Below are 12,665 nucleotides of genomic sequence, written 5' to 3' on the forward strand. Positions count from 1 at the left end.
ACATGCTCACCTCCTACCTCCCGTCCGAGGCAGCCTCTGCCTACCGTTAGTTGAAAGCCGCTGTGGCCGTGCCCCCAACCTGACTTCCTTTCTCCCTAGCAAACAAAAAATTGTCAGGGGGTAGTGGGCCGCATTGCCTGTGGTTGCGGGCCGCAGGTTGGACATGCCTGTTTTACATGAAACAATCATAGAAATAAAGGTCCCAGCATACAAAATGAAAGCAGCCTGTATGCCAGTACTGGATACATTTTATTTACACTGAACCCTTCTCTTTATGAAATTCTCCTAGTTAGATTTCTGCTGCACCTGCTGGCGTCCTTCTGTAGACTCAGGGGTAATGAGCTTGCGTCATTCCGGCTCACATACAGCAACAGCCGGGTAATAACTATCTCAGCCTAAACACTTTTTCAGGTAGTAAAAAGCAAACAAGGATTTCAGATCTACTGTACATCTCTCTCTGACACTTGACTTTTAAGAGAAGAAAGTTGACGGACACACACTCTGGACATGGAGATGCTCTTGAATACAGAAAAGGTTACTGCCTGTGTAAGCCGAAATCTATGTCCTGGAGGAACCGTCCTCTAAGCATTATTGCTAGCACCGAGAACAAACCAAATATACACAATAAAAAACTTTTAAGAAATGGTTTTAATGTGTTCAAACTGCAAAAAAATTACAAAAATGCATGTACCAAGTCTTGTAAACCTTCTAATGGGTAATTTATGCTTTAGTTTTAGGTGTATTCTTTATTTCTTCGGTGTTTATTTTTATTTGTTTTTAACAGTAATTTTACAAAGTGAAGCAGAGTTCCACCCCAAAATAAATTTTTTAACTAAAAATACCACTAGGACAGTCAGGGCTAGTGCATTTAAGCAATGATAGCCTCTGAACTGTCCCCTGTTTAGCTTACCTATAGGAAGAAAAACTTACCTTGATAATTTCTTCTCCAGCGCTGCCATCTGCGTTGTGGGCAGCTGAAGCCGTAGCATCCCTCTTCGTGTCCTCTTCCGTGATGTCGGAGTCCCAGAATGCCCTGCTCGTCACTTCCTGGGGCAAGCACGTCATCCCGCAGCTGGTTCGGCGCATGCCCAGAAGCTGTTCTAATTGATTCTGCAGGGAATGACGCGCCTGCACCAGAAGTGATGAGTGACATCCGTGCAGGCGCATTGACTCCTGGGATTGATGACGCTCATCTCCCAGGAGTCAATGCAAAGGATGAAGTGACGTCGGGGGCCACAGCCGCAGAGGGAGGAAGTGGAAGGAAGGAAAGTTAATTTAAAAAAAAAAAATAAGGTAAGTGAAACAAAAAAAATAAAAATAATAACTATCCAATTATTTTTCAGGTTGTTTTAAGCTAATGGAAACTGCAAATTGAACTGGATGGACCATTGTCTTTATTCAACCTCACCTACTATGTAACTATGTAAAATAGGGTGGAACTCCGCTTTAAGCTGGATACACACTATACAATTTTCTTTAGATTTTTTCCTTTCGATTTACCAAAACCATATAATAGGAGGTCAAACCTAAACACTTCAATTTGTATGGAATCAGTCAGGCCCTTGCACTACATTGTTGAAGGTAAATCTAAAGGAAATCTAACAACAAAAGTTGCATAGTGTGTATCCAGCCTTAGAAACAAACAATGTAGTAGGCTGTCTCTGCTCAAGGACAAGAATGACCACAGAGTAAAGCCCCGTACACACGTACCGATCGTCGGCCGAACGATCGGCCGTCTTTTGTCCGAGGGCTGTCTTGTCTGTTGAAAACTGCAAAAGACTGCACACGAATTTTGTCGGCCAACAACAGCCGACTGCAGAAGTGATGTCATGTGATGGTTAACTTTCCTGGTCTTTTTTCTTTTCTGAGCCAGTCTTGAAAATCTGCTGTCTGTCGGCCGAATTCTGTATTGACTGGCGAACAATCGGCCGTTCTGGTGTCGGCATACAAAAGCATCATACTAACAAGCCGAAAATCGGCCGACCGTTCGGCGGCCGACAATCGGTACGTGTGTACGGGCCTTAAGGCAACAGAAATCTGCAGGAAATAGGAATATACTGATTAACAAAATGTGCCAAACTACCAAGGTATTTGTAATTCTGTTCAGCCCATTTACTGCCCAATACACTAGATCTACTTTGAAAGATAAACATTTTCTCAAATCTTTATAAATATTAGAAAAATATTCATAGACATCTCTATGTATATTCAGTTGAGCTGAATGAGCATCTATGTACTATAACCTGCTAGAAAAAAAGGACTGTTTAGAATGTTAGATTGTGTCTTAAAGTGGTATTAAACTATAGAAATAAAATAAATACTGGCAGGGTTTTTATGGCAGAAGGGACCCCATTTGTCTTTTCCGCTAAAAATGCTTCCTCTCCTCCTGCCTGTCAGCAGCACATGTGCACCTTAGAGTACAATACTGCACCTGTTCTGTGCCACTGTGATGCAACTCCCAAGCAAATGTACAGCAGTGACATTATGGTGGCCCAGCCAGTCAAGTGGCTGAATGGGGTGAACCAGGAAGAAAGACAGGATGAAGCAGAAAGCACTCCTGCACTAACAGTGCAGCGCTGGAGGGCTTCCTTTGACCGGCAAGTCTGTTATAATGTGCTAATATGCTGTGCATTCTATAGCACATTATGGCATAATCTGCAGGAGGCCTGGATATTAAATAAAAAAAAAATAACGAGTTTACTACAGCTTTATGGTCCAACAGTCATCTAATTCCTATGGCTAGCGTCATTTTTTTTTTTTAACACTTTTTATTAACGAATGTGCGTTACAGTAACAATTTCAACAAAATGCTCAACATGAGCACCACTGCAATCGCCTATGGATATTTTTTAAGTACCATAGTTTGTCACCATTCCACGAGTGTGCACAATTTTAAAGCATGACATGTTAGTTATTTACTTTACTCAGCGTAACATCATCCTTCACAATATACAAAAAAATTCGGCTAACTTTACGTTTTTTTATTTTGAATTCATGAAAGTGTATTTCTTAAAAAAAAATTGCATTTGAAAGACCGCTGCGCAACTACCGTGTGACATAAAATATTGCAACAATTGCCATTCTATTCTCTAGGGTCTCTGCTAATTTTTTTTATATATATATATATATATATATATATATATATATATATATATATATATATATATATATATATATATATATATATATATGTACCGTATTTATCGGCGTATAACACGCACTTTTTCCTCCTAAAAATGGAGGAAAAAGTGTCCGTGCGTGTTATACGCCAATATAAAAAAAAAATCTCCATAAAGCAGTGCCGAGAGGTAGAAGGGGGCGGGCGGCGCCGAGGAGAAGGAAGGACGCGCTGTCATCGGAAGTCCCGCCTCCTATGCCGACGCCAATCATAGGTGCCGGGACTTCCGATGAGAGCGCATCATTCCTTCTCCTCGGCGCCGCCCGCCCCCCTCTACCTCTCGGCGCCGCCCGCCCCCTTCTACCTCTCGGCACTGCTTTATGGAGATTTTTAGTGATGTATATAGTGGCGCTGGCGAAGGCTAAATGTATGGGCACTGGCAAAGGCTAAATGTATGGGCACTGGCAAAGGCTAAATGTATGGGCACTGGCAAAGGCTAAATGTATGGGCACTGGCAAAGGCTAAATGTATGGGCACTGGCAAAGGCTAAATGTATGGGCACTGGCAAAGGCTAAATGTATGGGCACTGGCAAAGGCTAAATGTATGGGCACTGGCAAAGGCTAAATGTATGGGCACTGGCAGAGGCTAAATGTATGGGCACTGGCAGAGGCTAAATGTATGGGCACTGGCAGAGGCTAAATGTATGGGCACTGGCAGAGGCTAAATGTATGGGCACTGGCAGAGGCTAAATGTATGGGCACTGGCAGAGGCTAAATGTATGGGCACTGGCAGAGGCTTAATGTATGGGCACTGGCAGAGGCTTAATGTATGGGCACTGGCAGAGGCTTAATGTATGGGCACTGGCAGAGGCTTAATGTATGGGCACTGGCAGAGGCTTAATGTATGGGCACTGGCAGAGGCTTAATGTATGGGCACTGGCAGAGGCTAAATGTATGGGCACTGGCAGAGGCTAAATGTATGGGCACTGGCAGAGGCTTAATGTATGGGCACTGGCAGAGGCTTAATGTATGGGCACTGGCAGAGGCTTAATGTATGGGCACTGGCAGAGGCTAAATGTATGGGCACTGGCAGAGGCTAAATGTATGGGCACTGGCAGAGGCTAAATGTATGGGCACTGGCAGAGGCTAAATGTATGGGCACTGGCAGAGGCTAAATGTATGGGCACTGGCAGAGGCTAAATGTATGGGCACTGGCAGAGGCTTAATGTATGGGCACTGGCAAAGGCTTAATGTATGGGCACTGGCAAAGGCTGCATGTATGGGCACTGGCAAAGGCTGCATGTATGGGCACTGGCAAAGGCTGCATGTATGGGCACTGGCAAAGGCTGCATGTATGGGCACTGGCAAAGGCTGCATGTATGGGCACTGGCAAAGGCTGCATGTATGGGCACTGGCAAAGGCTGCATGTATGGGCACTGGCGATGGCAAGGCTGCAAATATGGGCGCTGGTGAGGCTGCATGTATGGGCACTGCACTGGCGAGGCTGCATTTAAGGACACTGCGCTGATGAGGCTGCATTTGTGGGCACTGGTAAGACTACATTTAATTTTAAAAAAATGTTCGGAGTTTAAAGCTGTTTATTTTAAATTTCAGCTTTTTTCCTGAAATTTCTGCCCTAAAATTTAGGTGCGTGTTATACGCCGGCGCGTGTTATACGCCGATAAATACGGTATATAATGTTTGGGGGTTCGAAGTAATTTTCTAGGACAAAATACAGATTTTAACTTGTAAGCATCAAAAGTTAAAAAAAAAAAAAGGCTTAGGCATGAAGGGGTTAAAATGTGAAAAAAAAGGCTCTTTAAACCTCATTCACACAGCCGATTGCTTCCATGTCCCGTGCAGGGCTGCGGTTTGCCAGCACAAGCATGAACAAGTGTTGTGTGCATCCCAGTGTCTGCAGTCCAACAGATGTCTATTAGGACATGCAGCTGCAGGGACACAGCCACTAAGTCACAATGTAACATTCATGCAGGTGCATGGCTCCAAACACACCCAGGACAAGTTTGGGGCCACCCACCTGCATGGGTGCCACATTGTGACGCAGCAGCTTTGTCAATGCAGCTGAATGTCCCAATAGACATCTATGGGACTGCCAACATGGGAATTCACCCAACACCTATGCATCCTTATGCCGTCAAAATGAGGCCTAACAACATTTTTTTTTTTTTTAGGTAAAATCAGATTTGTTGATATTCAAATTATTCTGAATGCTTGACTACTTACCTTGAAGTTTCTTGAGGACTGCTACTTCCATTTTAAGCACCTGTTTTGGTTGCTGGGCAGACTCCACTTTGAGTGCCACATTCTCTCTTGTTAACAGATCCAGGGCATCGTAGATCTCTCCAAAACCACCACCACCAATTTTTCGGAGCTGAGAAACAGAAAATCAGAATGAGTTAAATAATTACTAGAAATCTAATAATATTATATAAAGCAAATGTTTGCACAAGACAGCCTAAATATCTCGGGCACTGAACAGACAGAGAGCAGTACAGACCAAAACTGAAGACAGGAAGAAGAGCAGCACCATCTAAGTGTAGTGGTAAGGTAAAAACGTGTATTCTGAAAGTAAAGCACTCACATGGGGGAAAACGTATACATTGCATATCAGAAAACCAAGCCACCAAGGAAACCGTCCAGCTTAGTGGAGCCTCCATCCAGTTAGAGGAGCTGCAGCCATGCTGGTGGATTCCAGAGCCCCTAGGCTCACTCGGTCTTGGTGAGGATGCTTGGATGAGAGTTCGGGTGATGTAGCAGCAAGAGGGTGTCCTCACCAAGACCAAGTGAGCCCAGTGGCTCTGGAATCCACCAGCTCGGCTGCAGCTCCTCTACCCAGACAGAGGCTCCACTCAGTGGGACTGCTTCCTTGGCAGCAGGATTTTCTGATAAGCAGTGTACAAGTTCTCCACCATGTGAGTGCTTTACTTTCAGAATACATTGTTTTTACTTAACCCCTACACTTAGTTGGCGCTGCTCTTCTTCCTGTCTTCATTCACAGAGTTGCTTCCACTTGTCAGCTGGTAGCTATCCATCCACTGCGTTTGGACTTTTAAATACATTTTAATTGTACTTTGTGTATTGCTATGTGCTAGTCTTTGTGTCTCCCACTCCTCAAATATGTAAATTAGAAATACTTTGCTTGCTTGGTAAAAATTCTTATAGACAATAATTAGCATGTTTAAACACTGTCCGTTGCATCTGGCATAGACAATTCAGAAAAAATAGGGCTGCAACTAACGATTATCTTTCTAATCGATTAGTTGGCCTATTATGGTGTTGATTAATCGGATTATAACCTTAAAAAAAATTTGGTGTATAATTTAGTTAATATGAAAAGTTAAAAAAATAAATAAAAAAAAAAAGGAAAATCATTCCTAAATATCTATATGCAGTATATAAATACCCAACTGTATGGTTAGGGAGCAAAATCTCTTATCCATTCTGAGAATAACAGACAGAAGAGATATACTACTATATACTATTAGAGGTTGAATCTGGTAAATATCAGACTCCGAGATCAAATCTTATTAACAGAAAAAAAAAAAAAATATGGGACTTTTTGCTGATTTTCAGACAGAACTATAATATTATGTATGACAGATTCCCTTGTCACAGGCAGGTGGCTTAATAAAAGCTACCTGCGCCTACTGTCACTTATACTGGCCATACAAAAACAATGTTCTCCTTCAAAAAAAAAAAAAAAATGTAATTTTAAGAACATTTGTTCAATTTTCTTATCGTTAGTGGGGTCAAATCGAAGTTCGTTTTCGACCAGAGTGACGGGAAAATTCGAAGGAGCAGAATAGAAAACTTCTTATTCAAAGGAATTTTCAGACTGTATGTGGGTTTTCTTTTGCTGCGATTTGCATTTTGCATTATTTATGCTTTTTTTTATTTTTTTTGCCAAATTGTTGTTGGGCAAATAAAAAAAATCGTGGCAAAAACACTACATGCTTTTCTGCAGCTTATCCAATGAAGTCTATAAAACCAAAAAAAAAAAAAAAGTTGTGCTGTAAAGTCCTTGACCCTTTCCAAATAGGCAGCAGCTGAAAAAAATCATAGATGTGAACTTGTCCCATAGGAAACCATGTTAAATGAACTATATTGCATTCATGCAAAAAGAGCCAAAAAAAAAAACACACATAGGTGTGAACCAAGCCGAAGACGATTAGTTGAGGCAGCATCCTTTTTTTTTTTTTTTTTTTTCACCTCTAATAATAGGGTTAAAAAAAAAATAGCTCTTTATAGTACAAGAAGAGCAGATAATCGCTACTATAAGGGGTTCATTTATTCAGTGAAACTGTGAAAGTAATAATATATTTTATTACAACATGTTAAAATTTGTTAAAAACATATAAAAAAAAATATACATTGCATGATGCGTATATATGCATACACCAACATCTTCCCACATCTTCTCACACGGTCCGCCTCCGTAGGCAGATCCGTGCTGCTCAGCGGGGATCAATCCACCGATCCCCACTGAGCCGGCGGATGACAGCTCCGTCTCCGCTTGCAGTGCGGAGAGGGAGGTGTCACAGCCCCCGTTGCTCTCTATGGGGGATCAGATGACAGCGAACCGCCTGTCCGCTCTCATCCGATCCGATCCCTGAACGGATGGAAAAATAGGGTTTCCATCCGTCCAGATTTCATTAACAGGATCGGATACGAATGGCAGTGGGTGTCAGCGGAGGTGTCTCCGCTGACATCCGCTGCCCTATATATAGAGCTGCATGGAGGATCCGATCAGATCCGCCTAAAAAACTGACAGGCGGATCTGATCGGATCGCCCGTGTGAAAGACCCCTTACAGTGAGTGTGGTAATTGGCCATACACAGAGACCCGTTTAATGCCCATACGTGTGTAGATATTCTTAGTTCTTTAAAGATGAAGGATCTGCAACGATTTATAATATCGGGCCCAACAGAAAATCAATGTGCCATTACCAGAGGATCACTACGTGTTTCGCATATAGCTTCTTCAGGGCATCCTGTCAGTACCAAGCTCAAATAGGGATTGTGGAGTACCCAGTCCAGAGAGCGGTAAGGAGAGGGGAAAAAACTACGTATGGCTTCCCCAAAAGGAATCTGCAGTGGACACTGTTCAGCCAGCAAAAAAAGAAAAAAAGAGAGAGAAGCTTGCCCTGGGGCCAAATATACCTTGAACAAAAATGTATACGCTTCAAAATAATAGGGGGTAAGATCATATCACCCCCAGTGTGTCAGCGGTCTCTGCTTACATGCAAAACCTCAATTTTTTTGTGCTGATCCCGGCTGCAAATGGACCCTCTGCAGAGGGGATAGATGGATGAGATTTCTACTCATTTCCATAGAGTGGAAATCTCATCTAACCCCTCTGGCTTAGCCGAATCAGATTGTCTATAGACTGTGGATACTTGTCCCGTTTGACCAGAATCTCTCTTTGCAGAGATCTCATTTGAAATTGTGCAAACAGAACAGCCTCAAAGGCAGACACCCTCAGGCCCAGCACCCCCATGCAAGTCCGAATGGATGACAGTCTCCTGGACAACAGAAGTTTAATTGCTTCCTGCAGTTTCTGGAGTTTTTCCAGAGAAAGGAACACCCTGGCTAAGGCGGAGTCCAGAGTCAGGACCAGAGCAGACTTGAAGGTTCAGAATCCAACCAAACTCCTTCAGAGTTCGCAGAGTAATCTCAAAGTTGTCAACCAGAGCAGTCGGAGACTCTACTCGCAGCAGAAGATGGTCAAGGTACCCCAGTACCGTGATCCCCCCGCTGACGCAACAATGCCGGCACCGGGGCCACACTTTTGTGAAGACTCAGAGCGGAGGTGAGACCAAAGGGTAATGCCACAAGCTGATAATGCTCCTCTCCCACGGCAAAGTGGAGGAAACGCTGTAACCAACACATATTAGAATGTGAAGGTAAGCGTCCTTGAGGACGATAGAATCCCCCTGATGCAGGGATGCCACTACCATGGGAATGGACTCCATTCGGAACTTCTACACCCGCACAAAGTTTAGAGCCATGAGGTCCAGCATTGGATGCACCTTGCCCTTCCTTCCTGGGGACTGTAATAGGTTTGAATAAAACCCTAAAAATGTTCCAACGTCGGAGCCAGGACAATCACCGCTTGGCTCAGTAAGTCTTGCACTGCTCCAAAGAGACCCAGTAAGCGGTGTGGGAACAGGCCCAATTTGGAGAGAAAAAAAAACATTCCGGAGGGTAAGAACGAAACTTGATCTTTTAGCCAGACCGTAGGACTTCGTGGACCCATTTGTCCTATACCAGGGAGGTCCACGGGTCCATAAACCAGCAAAGACGTCCCCCCCACCCCACATACGGGTGAGGGCGCCCCTTCATGCTGAGGGAGCAGTGTCCGCAGGTCTGGAGAAGCCCGCTCTCGACTTGCTAGGCCAGGTCAGTCTGGATCCTCCGGAGGAGGCCCTGAAGGGTTTTGATCCCTTGTCTTGCAACCCTGAGGCCCTACTTCTTAGGAGCCGAGAAGGATGGACTACGTCTGACAGGGCTCCTTGCCCTTTCTAGCCTGCGGAAGAAAGGCACTCTTCCCCTCCTTTGAGACCCTTAATGATGTCACCCCGGAAAGCTCCAAATAGGCGATCCCCTAGGAAGAGGAGATCAGATAAGGCCTTCTTAGAAGTCTGGTCCGCAGACCAGCATTGAAGCCAAATAACACGCCTAAGGACCACTGCTGAGACAGCCTCGCAATCGGAGGAGACTCATCCAAAGAGGCATCACAAATTGCAGCCCTTGGACCAACGGGTCCGCCAGCTCAGCAAAGGCAGGGGGAAGCTGCTCCCCTTCCAGGTCCTGGAGTAAAAGCTTGGCCCACTTGGTCAGAGTTTGCGACACCAGGGCAATAGTAAAAACCGGCCTAAGTGCCGAACCAGCCACAGTGTAAATATGGCGGCCACAGCCTCTGCTTTTCGGTCAGCCGGGTTCATAAAGATCGGGGACTCCTCAACCGGAATCAAGGTTGCTTTGTTTAATCTATAAACTGGAGAGTCCACCACAGGTGGGACAGTCCCCTTTTTAAGCAGGAAGTCCTCATAAGGGTCCCGCTTAGCAAAACGCTTAGGGACCACAAGGGGGCATTTCAGACATCCCCACTGTTTAGCGACAATTTTGTCAAAGTAAGCGGGAAAGGGGAACACCCTTGTTGCTCTCAAGGGCTTGTGGGTGCCAAAAGGAACCGACGCCTCTGATGCGGCATCAGCCGCATCCTCCATTTTTAAAGTCTCATGCACAGATACAAAACGCTGTGTCCTCAGTAGATGGGGATGTGTAGATACGCATCTTTGATACCAATGGAGGCCAGAAAATCCCCCACCGATCAAATGGATTCCATTCAAAACTTCTGCACCTGCACAAAACGGTTCAGAGCCTTGAGGTCCAGGATTGGACGCACTTTGCCCTCTTTCCTGGCACCGTGAACAGGTTTGAATAGAAACCATGAAAGCTTTCCTGTGGAGGAATCGGCACAATCACTCCTTGAGCAAGGAGATCCTGCACTGCGTCCCTGAGATCCTTCAAACAATCCGGAGACAGGCGAAGATTTGACTGAAAGAACCTGTGCATTGGCCGGGACCGAAATTCGATCTTGTACCCAGAACAAATCCATTTGTGAACCTATTTGTCTTGAATGAAGGAAGTCCAGGGTTCCTGAAAGAAGCGCAGTTGTCCCCCCACCCCAGAAACGGGTGAGGGTGCCCCTTCATTCTAAAGAGGACTTGTGCGCAGAAACGGACTAGCTGGTCTTGCCTGACCATGGCTGTTTAGCCCCGTCAGAAGCCCTGAGTGGCTTATCTTTTTGTTGCACACCTGAGGCACGGAAAAAACGTCTGAGCGGTGAAAGAAGGCCCCCGCTTACTACGGGGTGCCTTACCTTGGGATGATTGAGTACTCTTCCCACCAGTTAGACCCTTGATCAACTCATCCAGCGGGTCGCCAAATAAATCGCTCTCCCAGGAAAGGGAGATCTGTTAAGGCCTTCTTGGAAGGCCTCTTCAGCCACACTACGTCTTATGGCAATCCCCACAGCCAACACTCTGGCCACCAGAGGAGCCGAATCCAAGGACACATCCCACAGGAACACCAGAGCCTGGGCCATCTGGTCTATTAGTTCCATCAGCTCCGGGGAAACGAAGTCAGCATCTAGGTTCCCCTTAAAAACCTTTACCCATTCAGTAACCGTCTGATACCAAAACAGACACAAAAATCGGTTTCAGGATTGAACCCAGCAACACATGAAGGTGGCGGGAAAGGGATTCCACCCGCCTGCCCACCGTGTCCGTAAACACCGGGGAATCTTCCACGGGCACTATAGTAGATTTGTTCAACCTGGATACAGGATGATCCACCTTAGGCGTTACCATCCAACGGTTCAAGACCGCCTCAGCAAGGGGATAACGGCGTTTAAAGCGCTTAATCACTACTAGCACGAGCTTGATGTGCTGCTATTGTTCATTAATATCATGAAAATTCTCGGAATAAGGGAAAACCTTGCCCGATTTTTGGGTTTTGCTGGAGCCAAAGGACACCTGTGTCCCTGCCGGTGTGGGCTTATCTGCCATTTTTAAGGTTTCCCTTATTGAAACAATCAGGGCTTCTACCAAAGTGCGTTTCCTCACTGCAGCTGAAGAGGACAGATCTTCCTCACCATCCAATTGCGAAGACAGGGATTCCTCAAGGAGGGGTGCGTCTGTGGTGACCATATTAGTCTCTGAATCAGAAGACCCCACCGAAGACGGTGAAGGCAGCGGCCGTTTTCTCGTTTTCTGCTATTAAACTTTTTCATCACAAAATCGACCTTGGTCGCCAGGCTTTCCAGTACTGCTGAAATTGCGGCCAGCGACTGCGATCCAGAAGGTCCAGTAGTCACACTAAGAGGATCTGAGGACGAAGCCAGTTCAAAAGAAAACAGGTGTACTGTCTAAGAGCGCTGAGCGTGGTCCCCACCGCCGATCACCGCGGCATGTGGAGTTCCCCTTAAATATATGCAGAATAGCAGAGAGCGCAGGGATATGCCCACAGAGACTCCAGCACTTTACCACCTCTCTGAGAAACCTCCAGAGCTGATCTGTGCAGCAGGAAAGTGAAAGTCACAGGATATGACATCAGCTTGGATAGAATGTGAAAGGTCACGCTGCCTGTGTAGCTCCATAGAGCTACACAAAAATGGCTGCCAATGCAAGTCTATGGGAAGCACAGGGAAAATGGCTGCACCATGCAAGTCAATGGTGAGAAATTCTCCTATGTCCACACTAAAAAATGGCGGCCCCCACGGCGTGCCATGCAGTCAGGGGACCCCAAATCGGAGGCCACAGACGATCTACAACAAGACCCAGCAGGAAAAGGTACCATTTTCACTCCCCCCAGGGCTCCCGGCGCCGCAGCAATAGCTCCCCCCAGGTGAAAACCACAATAAGGGCAGGGTGCGAGGGAGGGGGCAAGTCACAGGGCCAGGCACCCCGACAGGCCAGGGGGATTTTTTAGAAAGCACCAGTCCTATCATCCCCAGGAGTGGG

At 45.6% G+C, this 12,665-nt stretch overlaps 1 protein-coding gene across 2 annotated transcripts in view; it reads right to left on the reverse strand.

The window, feature by feature from the left end:
• TTBK2 (tau tubulin kinase 2) overlaps positions 1 to 12,665 on the reverse strand; it is a 252,244-nt gene that overhangs the window by 131,827 nt on the left and 107,752 nt on the right. For both annotated transcript variants that reach the window (XM_082275498.1, XM_082275497.1), the window contains exon 3: positions 5,363 to 5,510. In XM_082275498.1, coding sequence (XP_082131624.1) covers positions 5,363 to 5,510 — 148 coding nt within the window. The remainder of the gene's footprint in view (positions 1 to 5,362; positions 5,511 to 12,665) is intronic.

The sequence above is a fragment of the Pelophylax lessonae genome, assembly GCF_965119305.1.
Source record: "Pelophylax lessonae genome assembly, chromosome: 13".
NCBI classification, from domain to species: domain Eukaryota; kingdom Metazoa; phylum Chordata; class Amphibia; order Anura; family Ranidae; genus Pelophylax; species Pelophylax lessonae.